Source organism: Austrofundulus limnaeus, unplaced genomic scaffold (genome assembly GCF_001266775.1).
Source record: "Austrofundulus limnaeus strain Quisiro unplaced genomic scaffold, Austrofundulus_limnaeus-1.0 Scaffold82, whole genome shotgun sequence".
Classification (NCBI taxonomy): domain Eukaryota; kingdom Metazoa; phylum Chordata; class Actinopteri; order Cyprinodontiformes; family Rivulidae; genus Austrofundulus; species Austrofundulus limnaeus.
The window spans coordinates 1,336,840-1,353,664 of NW_013952484.1; the positions used below are offsets into that span (position 1 = coordinate 1,336,840).

Below are 16,825 nucleotides of genomic sequence, written 5' to 3' on the forward strand. Positions count from 1 at the left end.
AAGTCACAGGACCCGGAAACGTCGAACAAGCTCGACATTTCTCTCCTCCTCCTGCGGTGATTACAGTCATGATTCAGGRAAAAAGAAATATAAAGCTGCAGGGGAAACCTTTTAATTCATAGAAATAGTGCTTTAGTGTGAGCATTTTCCAACAAACCTGAGATTCTGGGTAAAGTTTCCGGGAAGGTTTCAGGCTTACCGCAAATTTGACATCTGTTCTCCAATGGGCTGGATCAGGGACGGCCCATAGGGGGGKACCAGGGGGGCAATGGCCACCCATAAAAATTGGAAAGGATGCTACATTAAACTTCTTAACTTTTGCATTACACTGTTTTTTTTCTAGCAGTACAACTTTTGTGTTACTGTGTAAATGAATAAGTAAAGCATATATTTTTATGCTTTATATACTTAACACTAAAAGTAAGGAAATTTATTTTGGTAGACAATTTCTTTGTTTTAACAATACTTTTTGGCAACAACTTGCATAATAAAGCTGATGGATACAGTTTGATTTTTTGTTCAGGCTTATAACACCACTTTATCTAAAAATCAACATCTGGCTGTATAGGCTGGATCAGGGGTGCCACCAAGGGGGGACCAGGGGGGCAATGGCCACCCATAAAAAATTGGAAAGGATGCTACATTAAACCTATAAACTTTTGCATAACAGTTTTTTTTCTAGCTGTACAAATTTTGTGTTACTGTGTAAATGAATGTTAGCGAAGCATATATTTTATGCTTTATATACTTAACACTAAAAGTAAAGGAATTAATTTGGTAGAGAATTTCTTTGTTTTAACAATACTTTTTGGCAACAAATCATATAATAAAGCTGATGGATACAGTTTGATTTTTTTCAGGCTTATAACACCACTTTATCTAAAAATCAACATCTGGCTTTATAGGCTGGATCAGGGGCACCACCAAGGGGGGACCAGGGGGGGCAATGGCCACCCAAAAAAATTGGAAAGGATGCTACATTAAACCTCTAAACTTTTGCATTACACTTTTTTTTCTAGCAGTACAACTTTTGTGTTACTGTGTAAATGAATAAGTAAAGCATATATTTTTTATGCTTTCTATACTTAACACTAAAAGTAAGGGAATTAATTTTGGTAGAGAATTTCTTTGTTTTAACAATACGTTTTGGCAACAACTTGTATAATAAAGCTGATGGATACAGTTTGATTATTTTTCTTCAGGCTTACAACACCACTTTATCTAAAAATCAAAATCCGACTTTATTTCTATAGGCTGGACCAGGGGCGCCCCATAGGGGTGGACCACAGGGGCAATGGCCACCCATAAAAAAATTGGAAAGGATGCTACATTAAGCCTATAAACTTTTGCATTACACTGTTTTTTTCCTAGCTGTGCAAATTTTGTGTTACTGTGAGAATGAATAAGTAAAGCATATATTTTTATGCTTTCTATACTTAACACAAAAAGTAAGGAAATTTATTTTGGTAGAGAATTTCTTTGTTGTAACAATACCTTTTGGCAACAACTTGTATAATAAAGCTGATGGATACAGTTTGATTATTGTTCAGGCTTATAACACCACTTTATCTAAAAATCAACATCTGGCTTAATAGGCTGGATCAGGGGCGCCACCAAGGGGGGACCGGGGGGGGGGGCAATGGCCACCCATAAAAAAATTGGAAAGGATGCTACATTAAACCCCTAAACTTTTGCATTACACTTTTTTCTAGCTATACAACTTTTGTGTCACTGTGTAAATGAATAAGTAAAGCATATATGTATGTTTATGCTTTCTATACTTAACACTAAATGTAAGGGAATTTATTTTGGTAGAGAATTTCTTTGTTGTAACAACACCTTTTGGCAACAACTTGCATAATAAAGCTGATGGATACAGTTTGATTATTTTTTTCAGGCTTATAACACCACTTTATCTAAAAATCAACATCTGGCTTTATAGGCTGGATCAGNTTATTTTTTTCAGGCTTATAACACCACTTTATCTAAAAATCAACATCTGGCTTTATAGGCTGGATCAGGGGCACCACCAAGGGGGGACCAGGGGGCAATGGCCACCCAAAAAAAAATGGAAAGGATGCTACATTAAACCTCTAAACTTTTGCATTACACTTTTTTCTAGCTGTACAACTTTTGTGTTACTGTGTAAATGAATAAGTAAAGCATATATTTTTATGCTTTCTGTACTTAACACAAAAAGTAAGGGAATTTATTTTGGTAGAGAATTTCTTTGTTGTAACAATACTTTTTGGCAACAAATCGTATAATAAAGCTGATGGATACAGTTTGATTATTTTTCTGGCTTMTAACACCACTTTAACTAAAAATCAACATCCGACTTTATTTCTATAGGCTGGACCAGGGGCGCCCCATAGGGGGGGACCACAGGGGCAATGGCCACCCATAAAAATTGGAAAGGATGCTATATTAAACCTCTAAACTTTTGCATTACACTGTTTTTTTCTAGCTGTACAACCTTTGTGTTACTGTGTAAATGAATGTTAGCGAATCATATATTTTTACGCTTTCTATACTTAACACAAAAAGTAAGGGGATTTATTTTGGTAGAGAATTTCTTTGTTGTAACAATACTTTTTGGCAACAAATTGCATAATAAAGCTGATGGGTACCGTTTGATTATTTTTTCAGGTTTACAACGCCACTTTGTCTAAAAATCAACATCCGACTTTATTTCTATAGGCTGGACCAGGGGCGCCCCATAGGGGGGGACCACAGGGGCAATGGCCACCCCTAAAATTTGGAAGGATTCTACATTAAACCTCTAAACATTTGCATAACACTGTTTGCTTAGTTTGTCGCTCTTTTCCCAGCTGTGGAACTTTTGTGTTACTAATGAATGTTAGTGAAGCCTATTTATATTTAACCATTATATGTGAGCTAGACTTAGCGCACAAAAAGTAAGAAACTGTGTGTTTGGTAGATTATTTCTTGGTTGTAACAATGCTTCTTGGGAATAAATTTCATACAGGGCACCTGATTGGCAGCACCTGGGGGTACCAGAAGAATGTGGCACCATTTAAAGGGAAAATTAACATGCACTCCAACAGTATTAGATTTATTACCAATAACCATTGTTACAACAAAGACATAATCTAAACACAAATTTCCTTTCTTTTTGTGGTAAGTTTATACATACATTTGCAAAGTAACACAAACGTAGGTTTAGGCTTGACTATTTTAAATAAAAAGGAGTCTGAATGGATCAGACTGCAGTGCAAAAACCTGAAAACATAGGGTTTTGCTGTCATTGATGTTTGTGTAAAAATCAGAGGTCTACAAAGTACTTGAAAAAATAATAACTACCAGTAAGTAAAAATAAAATTGAACAGAAAATGACTTTGGTAAAAATAAATTTCACTGATGAGAAAATTACTGAAGTAAAAGTCATAAAACTGTTTACAGAAATTGGTTAAGTAAAAGTAAAACTTTTACAAACTCTCCAAGAAATAAACGTTGAATTTACTGAGCCAGGTTGAGTTAATTGAGCAATAATGTATATTATTTGCTCAATTTACTCAGCTAGGCTTAGTGGAGCCAGGTGACACAACTTTGTTGAGTAAATTCAACACCATTTTTTTAAAGTGCATAAACATCTTTTATTATGAGTTCAAACATGTTTAATTTTTGTAAAGAGTAACTATGTGTTACATTTTAAAGTAAAAAAGTTAAAGTATCCTTTTAGCTTTAAAATGTAATGAAATAAAAGTAAAAGTAGCTGTTTAAAAAAAATTGGTAAAATTACAAATCCTGAAAAAACACTACAGTAAATGTACTTAGTTACTATAAACCTCTGGTAAAAATTAGTCCAGACACTTAGCAATACCAATAACTACAATAACATATAATCTYCAAAATCTACCATTTATATTAAAATTTGTTTTAATAAATAATTCTTTTAATTATAAACCTTTATCTTCCTGGAAATCGATCATCAGAACTACTGCCTTAAAGAAAAGTGTTTCAAATTATTGGATCTTCATTGAGTTGAGACAACTTTGGCATCAGGCTACTGTAGGCAATGATCAGACTTCTTAATATAAATAATTTTATTTTACAGCATTGTTCATATCCAGCTCACCCAAAACAATAAAAGGCCTATTATRGAGTCAACAGTGTTCAAACAGGTGGCACCTTGTTTTGTTTACATGAGCTAAAAGTATTAAACCAATTGCACTATAATCAACTAAAAACCATTGGGAATTACAATACATTTGCACTACAGTATGTACCGTGTAGTCGCGTACTCTGAAATGATTTTTATTATTAGTGATTAAATAAAAACCTAAGAAACTTAACCTTAACTGAACTACTCAAGTTTATAGCAAGATTTAAGCTCAACTGAAACATTTATAATCTTATTACAGGAAGCAGCTAATCAGTGGTTATGCTTACAACAAAACCCTTTTAAAGAGAATGCAGTCAACTTGAGTTGGCTTAAAAATATCAAATAATAATAATAATAATAATAATAATAATAATAATAATAATAATAATTAAAACACACTGTACCTTAACAAATATCAGAAGACAGTTTCAAAGTGTATAAACTGTTTTTTTCTGCTGACATTCTAAATATAGAAACATTTATCCGTATTACAAACATACCACTTGTGTGAAAAACAAGAGATGGCTTAATAGTATTACAAACTTTGAAAATTTGAACAACTTGTACTGTGTTTTCCCTTACAATGACACGGCAAACCCAGAAAACGTGAAAAATATTACCGCGGCATGAAACGCAAAAGCATTTTTTTTCTTTTTGCACATCCCAATATTTGTAAAACTTGTTCTCAGGGCTGTCATTTAGCATAAACAGAATAAACATCGCCATTATATCTACAATCACACAATTATTTCTCAGCTACATTATTTAAAAAAAATTAAAAGCAKGGATGTTGGTTGTTCAAAAGTTCGATTGGCACATTATAACCATTTCACATAATATACAGCTCAAGTCTTTATCTCTATGTTGATGCAACTCATAACACTTAACTGCAAAATTTACCATTTACCAAATTTACCACCTTGTCATTTTAATGTTGATGTGACTTCTTGTTACTTATTTCCAATTTTTGGTCCACAGAAACCATTCAGTTGTGCTGCCACTGTCAAAACCAGAGCTACAGCCTTTATTGATTCCTTGTTGTGTCATTTATGAAAAAATTTGGCATTGKAGTTGGCTCATTTTGGCACCGTTCTCACTTTTACATGTTCCCAAAAGTGCACTGGCAGCCCTTCAAAAACATTAAGCGCTTCTACATTGAGGTGCATCTCTATTTGAATAAACCATCTACYAATAAAAGTAGTAAATACAAGCAAGTAGGTCACCTAATAAACAATTGGAATTCTTTTTGTTTTTGTGATCAGTGCGACTGATGAGTCGGGGCCCGTTTTGCTCTCACAGTGTCGAGGAGCTATGTGCGAAATTCTGCAGGATATTAGAGCCGTAGACGGAGCTACCGAGCATCGACTCGATGGTGGGCGAGCCGTCGACAGACTCCCCCGAACACACAGAGTCTCTGAAGGGCGAGGGGGGAGACAGAGGTAAGGATTCCTCCAGAGTTGCCTTGTGTCGGATCAACTCTTCGCCCTCTCCGTCCTCCCCMTCCCTCTCCTCCTTGGCATCATAGATGTAGCTGTGCAAGAGGTCCAGTTCCTCATCCTCAGACTCCTCCTCGTTGAAGGCCCCCACTTGCGAGGCTGAAGGAAGCTGAGATGGTTTTAAGCTCAAAGGCTTCTTGGCAGGGTGCGACTCCCTGGCAGTGTGGTCGTTCAGTCCAGGGACGTGGGAGCTGTGCGTGTTCACCGTACGTCCCTGGGAGGGCTCGGGGTTGGGCCGTTTCAAGTTGTGGGGCAAATAAGAAGCCGGCTCGTCCAAGTCCGAATCGAGTCCTTGAATCTGTTCCGAGGGAGTCCAGAGGGGGCGTTGCGCGTCGCCCTCGTCGTCTTCCTCTACCAGATTGCGCAGAGGCTTACTGCCGGGTKGCTCCTGGGGGAGATGGGCGTCGGTGCCAAGGTTGTCGGCGGAGGGCTCGGAACTGTGGGGGTCGGGGGTGTTAGTTAGGGGCCTGATGACCGCTGTCTGATTCAAGCCGGCTTCCTGTTTCCTCACATGCACAGACAGTCTGTGCCACACATTCCCCCCTTTCGGAGGGTGTCTTGCACCTGATTCAGACCATGACACAGACTTGCCATTAGAACTATGAACGAGATAAAGACTCAAGTTACTGTCACAGGAAACCAGGAGGTGGAGGCAGAAAAAAATACAACCAAACAAACAACGTAACACAACAGCGGCAGCATACCCACAACCAAGCAACAGCATTTCAACATTTCTAATGCATGTTAAAATACTTTTCTCCACAGGACTTCACATTAACAGCTTTGCTAAAGGGTTCACGAATAAACCCTAAACAGCATTACATTTATTAGCCTCACGGTGTTTCATAATGCACCAAAGGCATTATGATCCACCAATTGCTTTAGACATTAAAATCAAAAAGTACTAAGAGCCATCCAGCTAATTTTTATTTATTTATTTGCTCATGGTAAAACTAAGACGCATGCATTTGTGGAGTGTTTCTGCTCGCCCCTGCGCTGGCCTGAAGACAACACAAAGTTTAGTGCAGAATGAGCTCGGACTGGCTCCAATGTGATTAGTTAGGGAGGTGGCATGGGGAGGGTGTACATGCTGTGAAAAAAAGTTAAAATGCGAGGTTAATTCCGGGTAAACCAAAAGCAGCAGGGTGGCAGTCTCCTACATGGAGAGCTACAGTGCCAAAAGCACCAGAGGAAAGGGAGACTTTGAATTATTTGGATACTTTAACCAGGTTGCTCTGTTGTTTAGTGTGGAAATACTCAAAAGCACTCAAGCAGAAAACTCAATTCTTTAAAAATAAACAATAGATTCAATTGACAGTGCAGCTCTCCAGGAAAGCAGGTGAAGAACCCCCACGCCACAACATTTGCCAGCCTTGACTTTTGCTTTTTTTCATGTAGAATATTAAAGGGTTATGTTGGCTGCATAGCACAGGGTTGAGGGACAACACGGAAAACATGTCGGGATCACTTTCATTCTCTGCCCCACTCCTTACTTCAGTCACCTGTCCACGCGTCACGGCTGTGGATCTCAAAAACGTAAATGCAATTCTTAATTCTGCTTTACTAATGAAAACATCACTGACATCTTTGCTCCAAATCATTGACAGCAAACGTCCATTCTAAGTATTTARAAATGAAACAACATTTTAGAAGATGGGACTATATGTAATCTAAGGGGGGTGGGGGATGTGCCATATGAACCACTGTTTATACTGTTTCTCTGCAAATCTGCATTCATTTATAAATGCTTAAATGAAGTCCAGCTCTTAAGTTCCGATTGTTAACATTAATCAGAAGCTTAAAAACACTCATAATGGACATAGATGTCATGAGCATCAAGTTTTTTCATGAATCAGTACTTTGGTTCAGGATGAATGATGCAATTCATAACATGCCTTTTCAGTTCGACAACATAKTAGTAATTAGTAGAGCCTGATTGCTACCAAAAACTTCAGTTTAAAAGGTAAAACATGTTATAAAAGACATTCAATAAACAGTATGGCACACCCTGATTAAAAAAATGTGACCAAGTGATATTTTTTTCATTTTCTAGTAAATAATTTTACACCTAATAATAATCCCAGAAAGCTTAATATTTTCATAACATTCATGTCCAAAATGACTGCATGCTAACTTTGACTGGTGTCAGGTATTACCCAATTAATTAATTTGATTTTGGTGCGTAGTTATCACATACTTTAGGAGTTGTCCACGTGGAATTTTTTTTTTGTGAAGATGCCAATGTTTGTTAGTGTTACAGCTTTGCATCCACACAGAAAGTYTGTTTTAGAACCCAAAGTGGTGTTTTTGGAAAATGGCTTGCAGAGAGGAAAACAAACCTTGAAACGCCAGCATTGTGTTTTTGTTTGTGGTGTACTGATACCAGCGGGGTTTTTTTTCAAATCGACATACTCTTACAAAGTGCCCTGGTACCCGGAACTGATACTGATAAGGGTATCAATACAAGTATCATTATTCCATTCAATGTGTTAAAAGAATTAGTTTACATTTTGCAGCAGAATWTATCATTTGATCCAGTCAGATTGGATGTAGGTCTGACATGAATGTAGGAATTCACCAAWGTGGAAGAAATACCATGGCATTATGYATAATATGCTAYGGARGTAAGTGTAGACATTCTTCCAAATTAAGTTTTATTTTTACAAAACATTCTGAAAACAATAAACCTGGTGCTTCATTTATTCTTGGAACATTTAGAAGAACTAAAGGTATAAYAGTAAATGGCCTGAACTTATGTAGTACTTTATCAAGCCCAAGGACTCCAAAGTGCTTTACGCTAGTCAATCACCATTCATACACATGTAAGAATATTTCGGGTTYGTTAACTGAAATCGTGACGAAACCACATAAATATTGAATAGMTTAAAATGTGAAGCGAATGGAACCATACAAACCAGATCTGGTTTACGAGCRAGCTTTATTGCTTACGCTGAAGCAATCAGAGCAAGTCTGGCTGAAACCGGAAGTTCCGGTCTATATATACAGGGATCTTCAGTGCCTGGTACGCCCACTACAGGCCTACGGCTGAATCGCAGACACTCTGAACAGCAATGCTCATCTAATGTTTTTACTAACGGTTTGTTATGTGTTGTCAAGGTGTTTCGGGCATGTAACTAAACCTATTTTAATCAAGACGTTACAATAGTCGAACAATAGATTATTAAAGTCAAGCCTTAAAAGGGAAAACTATGAAAATGATGTGGTGCTTAAATCAGTGTCTGACTAATAAATTCCTTCAAACTCCCCCTGGTCACATGACACTAAGTCATGTGACCGTTATGTTTTGCCTTGTAAATTTTTGTTTTTTGTTGCATTGATTTAAAAGTTAGCATTGACTTGAAATGTATTATTAAATTCAATTATATCCTTCTTTTTCCACATTTGAATCATTTAGTTTGGGGTCTATTTAAAGTAGAACTGCATTGCTTTGATCTGAGTTCTTCCTTMTTTTAACTTTACCTGCCCCTCTTTCACCCCTTTTCTGAGGTGTGTCTCAAAGCAGCTCATTTTGATGCTGTTCCTTTCAATYCAAATTGAGCACTTTCATTGGAAGTCACCTAGTTGAATAGCCCTGCTAYAGTGCCTTGTGTCATWTTTGRTGTTTCCATGTGGATGAAAACTTTATTAGAATTGGTGCCATGTTAAACAAGAATCGTTTGAATATGACATAAAAATCATTTTGAAACAATAGCATTTCCATGTGGACAAGGTCTTTTTCAGTAAGCACCGTGACACAGCATAAAAATGCAAATATTAAAATTTTCTACTTACTTGGCATTTCCAGACACAGCCTTTTTCCGGCGGAACATATTGAGGAAGCTATTGCTGCCACACTGAGCCGCAGACTTCCCATCACCAACATGCATTCGCACCACATCGGATGTGGTAAAGGCGCTTCGGACATTCCTCTCTGGTTTGGCAATGATAATGTACATCTTGGGGGTGAACATGCAGCCCAGCGCCACTGTGACACTCAGGCTGACGGAGAAGGACGTGGTGATGATCTTGTAGTTGGAGCCAAAATAAATCGGCACAAAGGCCAACCAGATAATGCAGGTAGTGTACATTGTAAAGGCGATGTATTTCGCCTCGTTAAAATTGGCAGGGACGTTTCTTGTCTTAAAGGCATAGTAGGTGCAGCTCATGATTAGCAGGCCGTTGTAGCCCAGTGGCGCCACCATGCCKATGTTGCTGGTGTTGCAGATGAGGTAAACCTCGCGAATGCTCGGGTAGGACTTGACGGGCTCAGGAGGCTCCAGAATGATGAGCGTTATTTCCAGAGTTAGCTGCACGCTGATTAGCATGAAAGCAATGATCACCTGAGCCCAGGCGCTCATGAAGCGTGGCTTCCTGGTGCAGATCTTTTTCTTGCTGCCCGCCAGAATGCGGGCGATCCGGTTCGTTTTAGTCACCAGGGCCGAGTAGCACATGGCCGACGAAAGGCCGACCAGGAGACGCTGCAGGTAGCAGGAGGCCACCGTGGGACGCGCGATCAGGGTGAACGGACAGATGTAGCCTAGGAATATACCTGCCAGGATGATGTAACACAGCTCTCTGCTGGAGGACTTAACCACAGGTGTGTCACGGTACTGGATGAACACGAAGGTGACGAAGGAGGTGATCAGGATGCCCACACAGGAGAAAACGACTGCAACTATGGACTCCACATCTGCCCAGTCAAGATACTTCAAAGGCAGGGGTTGGCAGCCTGAAAGGAGAAGACGATATGTCAGTCTTTTAAAGGGGCAATATCATGTAAAATCAACTTTTTTGAGTTTTATATCATGTTATAATGTTATACTCTCATAAAAAACATGCCCAAAGCCTTGCTTTGACTCATTCATGCATGTTTGAGAAATCCTGCAGCGTTTTTAGGAAGCCATGCAGTGGAGCAAAGCGACAGGTGGGGGCCAGAAACGCCCCTGGGACGTGTCTTTAAGCCGAACTTCTTCATGCAGAGCCACCTCCCCACCCATACCCACACACCCTGCCCATGACTCCTGCAGGCTCTCGGGTGAAAGTGAAAGTGAAACTGAAACCGTCTGCTGGGCTCCACTACGTCTCACTCAGTGAAGCTCTTTTCAGATTAAAATACCTTTGAGGAAATATATTTTCAGATGCCAAGTAAACTGCATCATAGCGCACCCCCCACCTCCCCGCACCGAAATGGGCGGGACAGAAGCGGAAGATGGTTCTTAAAGAGACAGAGGCCACTTTCAAGGCGTTTAGAAGAAGAAGTGATGAGAAGATAATTTTATTTTCTATTTAAACATAAAACAGCATTTTAATAACAGCTAAAGGTGACATAGATGCTTTATTATGATATAGTATTTAAATGTATGCCTGAGAAACACATAATATTGGCCCTTTAAAATACTATTTTCCCTCACACATGCAATGCACATTATTGTGCAAACATGTAGTTATGTGTGTCTTAACTCTTTGTCATAATGCACCAGTTGCATACTTGTCATCCAGCATGTAAAGGAATGTTGTAGAGCTTAATGGGAGAAAACTGACTCCCTCGACTTCCCCAGCTTAACACTCCATAAATTATATGCTTCTGCTAATAGCATTAAAGTGACTTCACTGTGAARCCCACTGCTGATCTGCATGCTAACGCCTAACGTGCCAAATCAGACATTTTACAGTAGCCAGCAATGCATACCGCAAATAAAATCTTTAAAACAATGTTCTTAGACTTAAAACATTAATTTATAGATAACACATGTCTCCAGTTAGGCACAAAAATCAACAATGTAACCTGTGTATGGATTATCAACCYCTATCTTTTAGAATTCTCCCTGTGCCAGAAAAGTGAGGGGAAGATTTCTTTCTTGGCACTSTGCTGAAGTGTGTTCCTAAGCCTCTCATGGCAGTAACAGGATTTGGCACCTGGGAAATGAGAGCTCCTCTCAACTTCATAAATTGCTGTCAAAACAACCAGTAAGGTACAAAAAGGCAAAGAGCAGAGAGGAAGGAAGTGAGCAATAACAGGTTCGTGAGAGGAGGCTGAGGAAGCTAAAGGAGAGCTGGAGGACGGGGCTGAGCTGGAGAAAGGGTGCCAYACTGCTGCATTTTGAGAGGATAACGTCATTGTTTGAAAATTTATGACCCTCATTATTAGTTAGCTTAAACGAGTGAGGGTGATTATGATGTGTGCAGATCAGTTCGGTACAAATGAAAGAATAAAGGCATTGCAGAGTCCAGGTTTTCTCCTTACCTGCCAGTTCTTCATCGGGCCACCATCCCAGCTCGCATGCCTTGCAGGTAAACTCATCCTGGACATATTCGTTGTCCTTGCATGTCGTGCAAATCCAGCAGCAGCTCACTTCGCCTTTCCTTATCACCTGCATGTAGGAATAATTAACATATGTGGGTCAAAAAGAGACATCTTATAGGAACCGGTCGCATCGTTTACCAAGCTGAGACAAGAGGCTTAAAACCCTCGAGCTCAAAGCAGCATAAAAAAGTAATGGGCCACAAGGGGATGTCAAAGTCGATCATGTGTTTGTGCCATTTTTTTTTTTGCTTTTTTTTTGCTTTTTGCTTGAACCCCAAACAGAGTGTTTAGAAAACAAGGCCAACTGCTTTTACATTCTGCTCCCGGAGAAGCTGTTACCAGCGCTGTGATATGCAAAGCAGGGTGATAAGTGGGGTAAGAAACAAAGCCGATAGAAGGAGACGAGAGCATCCAGGAGAGAGGCTGCACCCTCCCTCAGGGCTGCTAGGTGTAGCACAACAGAAAACTGATGCCTCATAATGCAAGGAGACAGATCACGTTTTTAAGTCTTTCTTTTTTAGATTTAAATCATTCAGTTAGGGTCTATATAAAGTAGAACAGCAATGCTTTGGTCTGAGTTCCTCCTTACTGTAACTCCACAAGCCCCTCTTTTACAACTGAGTGAAACCAACCCCTCCCAAAAAATGAACCACAGGCAAAAAAAAGGCAAATAGGCTGAGTGGTTAGTGTGTCGTTTGTGCACTTGAAATTGTCATTTGTGCTGCTATGTTTTTTTTATATATTAAAGATTATTTGTAAGAGTCATTCAGGGGTCACCATCCCACCCACTCACTCCAGAATGAACCAAACTAGTCGAATTTTGTAGTGCTTTGTCTGAGCAGGTTTGTGTCGTTGAAACGGCTGTTTGTGCTGCTATAATTTATGAGATATTACACGTTATAATTTCGGACGATCACGTGACTTGGCCTGAATTGTTTACGTCTGTGACAATGGATTTCACCACCCGCTGACTGTTTAGCACATTCGTCACAGACACATGATCATCCGAAATTATAACGTGTAATGCATCATAAATTAGAGCAGCACAAACAGCTGTTTCAATAGCACAAACCTGCTCAAACAAAGCAAAACAAAATTCGACTAGTTTGGTTCGTTCTTGGTTCATTTTGGAGCAAGCGGGTGGGATGGTGACCCCTGAATGATCCTTACAAATAATCTATAATATATTAAAAACCATAGCAGAACAAATGACAATTTCAAGTGCACAAACCTGCACAAACGACTCACTAACCACTCAGCCTATTTGCCTTTTTTTTTCTGTGGTTCATTTTTTGGGAGGGGTCACCAGCTTCGGATGTTATCATCCATGAAATGGATGTTATTAGGCGTTATCAGTCCCATACAATGGCTTCAGAAGGTCCCGCCTGTGCCGGTTAGCAGGTTCCTTATCCCATAGAATGGCTTCCGATTGTCAGCTGGTTAGTATGAGGCATAAAACCACTATCTGGTTAACATAAGGCATTAAAAAAAACTGGTTAATATGAGGCTTAAAGCCACTAAGGTTAACTTTAGAGCAAATGACATGGTTAGCGCTAAAGACACCGCCCTCCAACGGTTGTGTGTTGTGGTCTTCCAATAGTGCAATGGGTAGAGTGTTGGACCAGAGAGGGGAAGACAAGGGCTCAAGACTGACATGGACACGGAAACAAAATATTTACTACATTATGTTTTGGTTATTTACACATTCATTGTCATTGATATATGAACCCACTAGGGGGCACTGTCGGGACAGTCTGAAGCCTAGAAGGCACAGTAGGGACCTTCTGAAGCCATTGCATGGGACTGATAACGCCTAATAACGTCCATTTCATGGACTGATAACATCAGAATCCCCTGGATGGGTTGGTTTCACTCAGCTCTCTTTTACCCCTTTTTTCAGGAGTGTGTCTCAGATCAACTCATTTTGAGGCTGTTTCTTTAAAGCCAAATGAGGAGCTTCCCACCCTGCCCTCCTCCAGCTTCCAGAGCGATTCATTGTAGCTTGATCGAGGGGTTTACGACTAGCAATGCAGAGATGTTTTTAGTTCCGTTGCAAATACTTTGACAAAATAGTTCTGAAAACGTCAAGCAACAAGACGGCGTACCTCTGTGGCACACGCAAAATGCTTCTGAACCCCCCACAGTCCTGCCCACTTTGTAAGACATTGTGGAAATGTACTTGTAGCACTGAAGAACACCCACCTTTATTTGTCCTTTGGAACAGGGGTCACTGCAGACCGAGCGAACCATGTCACTGCTGTTCATCCATAGCTTGTTGTCATCGATGCTCAAGACCCCCTCATGCCAGGACCCCACATTTAAGTAGTCAAAGCGATCGTCGCCCACGTTCTGTAGATTCATGATGTCATACCTGGAAAAATGGGGTCAAAATGTAGACAGCTATGGGTATGGAAGGGCAGAAGTAGAGTAGGGGGAAGGGATTCACAGAGATTAAACTATAGCGCCTTTTCTTTTTCTTTTGCTGTTGAAATGATAGGGCTTGAAAGCCTTATTAATAAGACATAGTGAGCTTGTGCAGCGGCACACTGTGTCCTCGTTTTTACACTCGAACCGGGATGTGCTCCACCTGACGGAGAAATGACACGGCCGTGTTTCCTGACTGTCAAATGCTGTCTGTTGGACCAGAAAAGAGATGAAAGCGGCTGCCGCAGTCGGCCATTCACGGAATCTGTTCCAGTCCAAACTAATTACATCCCTTTGTGCTCAAGACTGGYGCGCACTCGCGTGTGCTTGTGCACGCGTGTTAATGAGCCCGAGACTGTATGAGGGGGGAGGAATTCAAATCTGGCTGGGACATGAAAGCTCCATTTCCTCTCGACTTCCTCTCACCTGCCTGGGGTGTCTCCGTTTTCATCGAAATAAATGTCCTCGCCGGAGACGCCTCGAAAGGACGTCTTGAGCAGGTAATCCAGCAGCTTGCTTCCGTCGATGGGGTCCATGGCCTCGCAGAGTCCCGTCTGGCCCGGACAAACCTCCCTGTGCATGTCGTGAAGGCCGTGAGCCATGGCGTAGATGGCGTTGATGACGAAGCCCATCTTACTGTCCTGCACGTAGTTCTCGTGGAGATTTTCATTTCCTGTGCAAATAAAAGGAAAGGTCAKAAAACAAATAAGAAATGTGCAGAATCTGGTGCTCTGCGCTGTGCTGGAAAATGAATTTGCACTGTGAGTAAAAAGCAAAGAAAGTGTAAAATCCAGACAGGGGGAAAAGCAGAACTCTTTTTTTTCTCGCAGCAGGGTTCATTATAATACACATCAAAACAAAATGTTCAGTGGTTTAATAAGAAACATATTTGGAGAATTACAATTGTCAGGAAATATTCGTAGACTTCTCTCATCTAAAGCAACATCCTGACATTAAATCTCAGTTTTRTGAAGAATGCGAAAATCCACGAAAGAAAAAACTATTAAGCTATTTCTTATTGCATTTACAAAGAAAATTTTATTTTTGTGCCTCCTTCCACAAAGTAATAACTCTGTGACATTTACATGCACAAAAACAAGAYGGTGATCTGCCTCAGTAACACTTTTTAACACTCAATAAGATAGTTTTCACGTCTTTGTGCAGCTTGGGTGAGTTAATTCCTTTTATTCAAATAAACAAGCTAAATGCTTCTCATCAGAGTTTGACTGATGCTGATGCCACTCCTGTTAAACCGGCYGAGCCTGTTCCTTATGAAACATAAAGAGAGTGATGTTTATTTSAAAAAATAAAAGCATCAGTCAAACAGCTTAAACTGCCTTGAAGGAGTCACATGCATGCAAAGTGCAGGTGACGATAAAAATGAAGGGAAAGAAGTCATAAAACTGACTTGAGTGACACTCACCACCTTGAAGATCTTTGAAATATTAGACGTTTGTAAAAAGGTACACAAATAAATCAGAGAGCAGCCATGATTCCAATGTAGCAATGGTCATCAAACAGCACTGATACATTTTTTTAAATCTATAATTTCATTCACAGCATGCCGAGCAAGTTTAAGTACTGACAAAATAACGGCAATAGAATTTGGTTTAGTTTGAGTCAAGAACTGAAATTACCATGATCACCTTTTGGGAGCAAACGAGGGGGAAATGGAGGGGGAAAAAAAGGACACTTTTTGTTATTATTTTCAAGTTGAAATGTTCAAATTTCATTTCGAAAATGGAAAAATTGAGGACAAATTTAGCTATTTGTTCTAAAGAATATACGTAGATTCTCTAAAGTAAAATACTCCTCGGTTKCTACCTACCAGAACAGATCTTTTTGTAGTTCTTGTTCTCTTGTGGATGGCCCGAGAGGCGACACTGGAATCGGTACTGCCAGAACTCGGCGAACCAGGGGTTTCTCCTGTTGGAGTCCAGACGCAGCTTCAGGTAATAGTCGTCGAAGGACTTGACCACCTCTGACTGCAGCTTCATGGTGATTCCTCCCTCCGCTTCCTGCTCGTAACCTTCTACAACCTCGTAGCGGTCAGCCCATCCATCACTGCAAAACATACAGAAAACATGAAGACTGAAGAGACTCACTATCACTTCACTATAATTTACACGTAATTTTCAGTTTACATTGGCCAGCTGTTGCAACATCTGTTTAAAAGACAGCAACATAAAAAGATCACTTAGCTTAGTTCACTGCTGCTTGTTGCATCTTTAATAAAAAAAATCTTTAAACTGATTCCTCATTTTATATAAAACCTTGATTAAAAGGTTGAAGATACACGCACTGTCACACCGACCATCTTTTTGGCTCAATAGATAAACAAATGCCAGGCTGTATGTGTATGTGGTGCCGTTTGTAAAGTTACACAGTCAAAAATTACCACCAATAGTTTTGTTTTATTTAGCCTTTTATAAAAAAAAAAAAAGATTTATTTTTCAGTCAGTTTTTCACCATATG

At 39.8% G+C, this 16,825-nt stretch overlaps 1 protein-coding gene across 4 annotated transcripts in view; it reads right to left on the reverse strand.

Annotated features, from left to right (window-relative positions):
- Positions 1 to 3,815: 3,815 nt before the first annotated feature.
- Positions 3,816 to 16,825, reverse strand: part of grm1a (glutamate receptor, metabotropic 1a) — a 52,690-nt gene continuing 39,680 nt past the window's right edge. For 2 of the 4 annotated variants that reach the window (XM_014011578.1, XM_014011580.1), the window contains exons 4-9: positions 16,179 to 16,414; positions 14,777 to 15,023; positions 14,129 to 14,297; positions 11,867 to 11,993; positions 9,415 to 10,351; positions 3,816 to 6,221 (exon numbers count right to left, since the gene is read on the reverse strand). In XM_014011578.1, the coding sequence (XP_013867032.1) occupies positions 5,420 to 6,221; positions 9,415 to 10,351; positions 11,867 to 11,993; positions 14,129 to 14,297; positions 14,777 to 15,023; positions 16,179 to 16,414 (2,518 nt within the window). In that variant the 3' untranslated portion in view covers positions 3,816 to 5,419. The other 2 variants (XM_014011581.1, XM_014011582.1) reach the window with 2 other exon arrangements.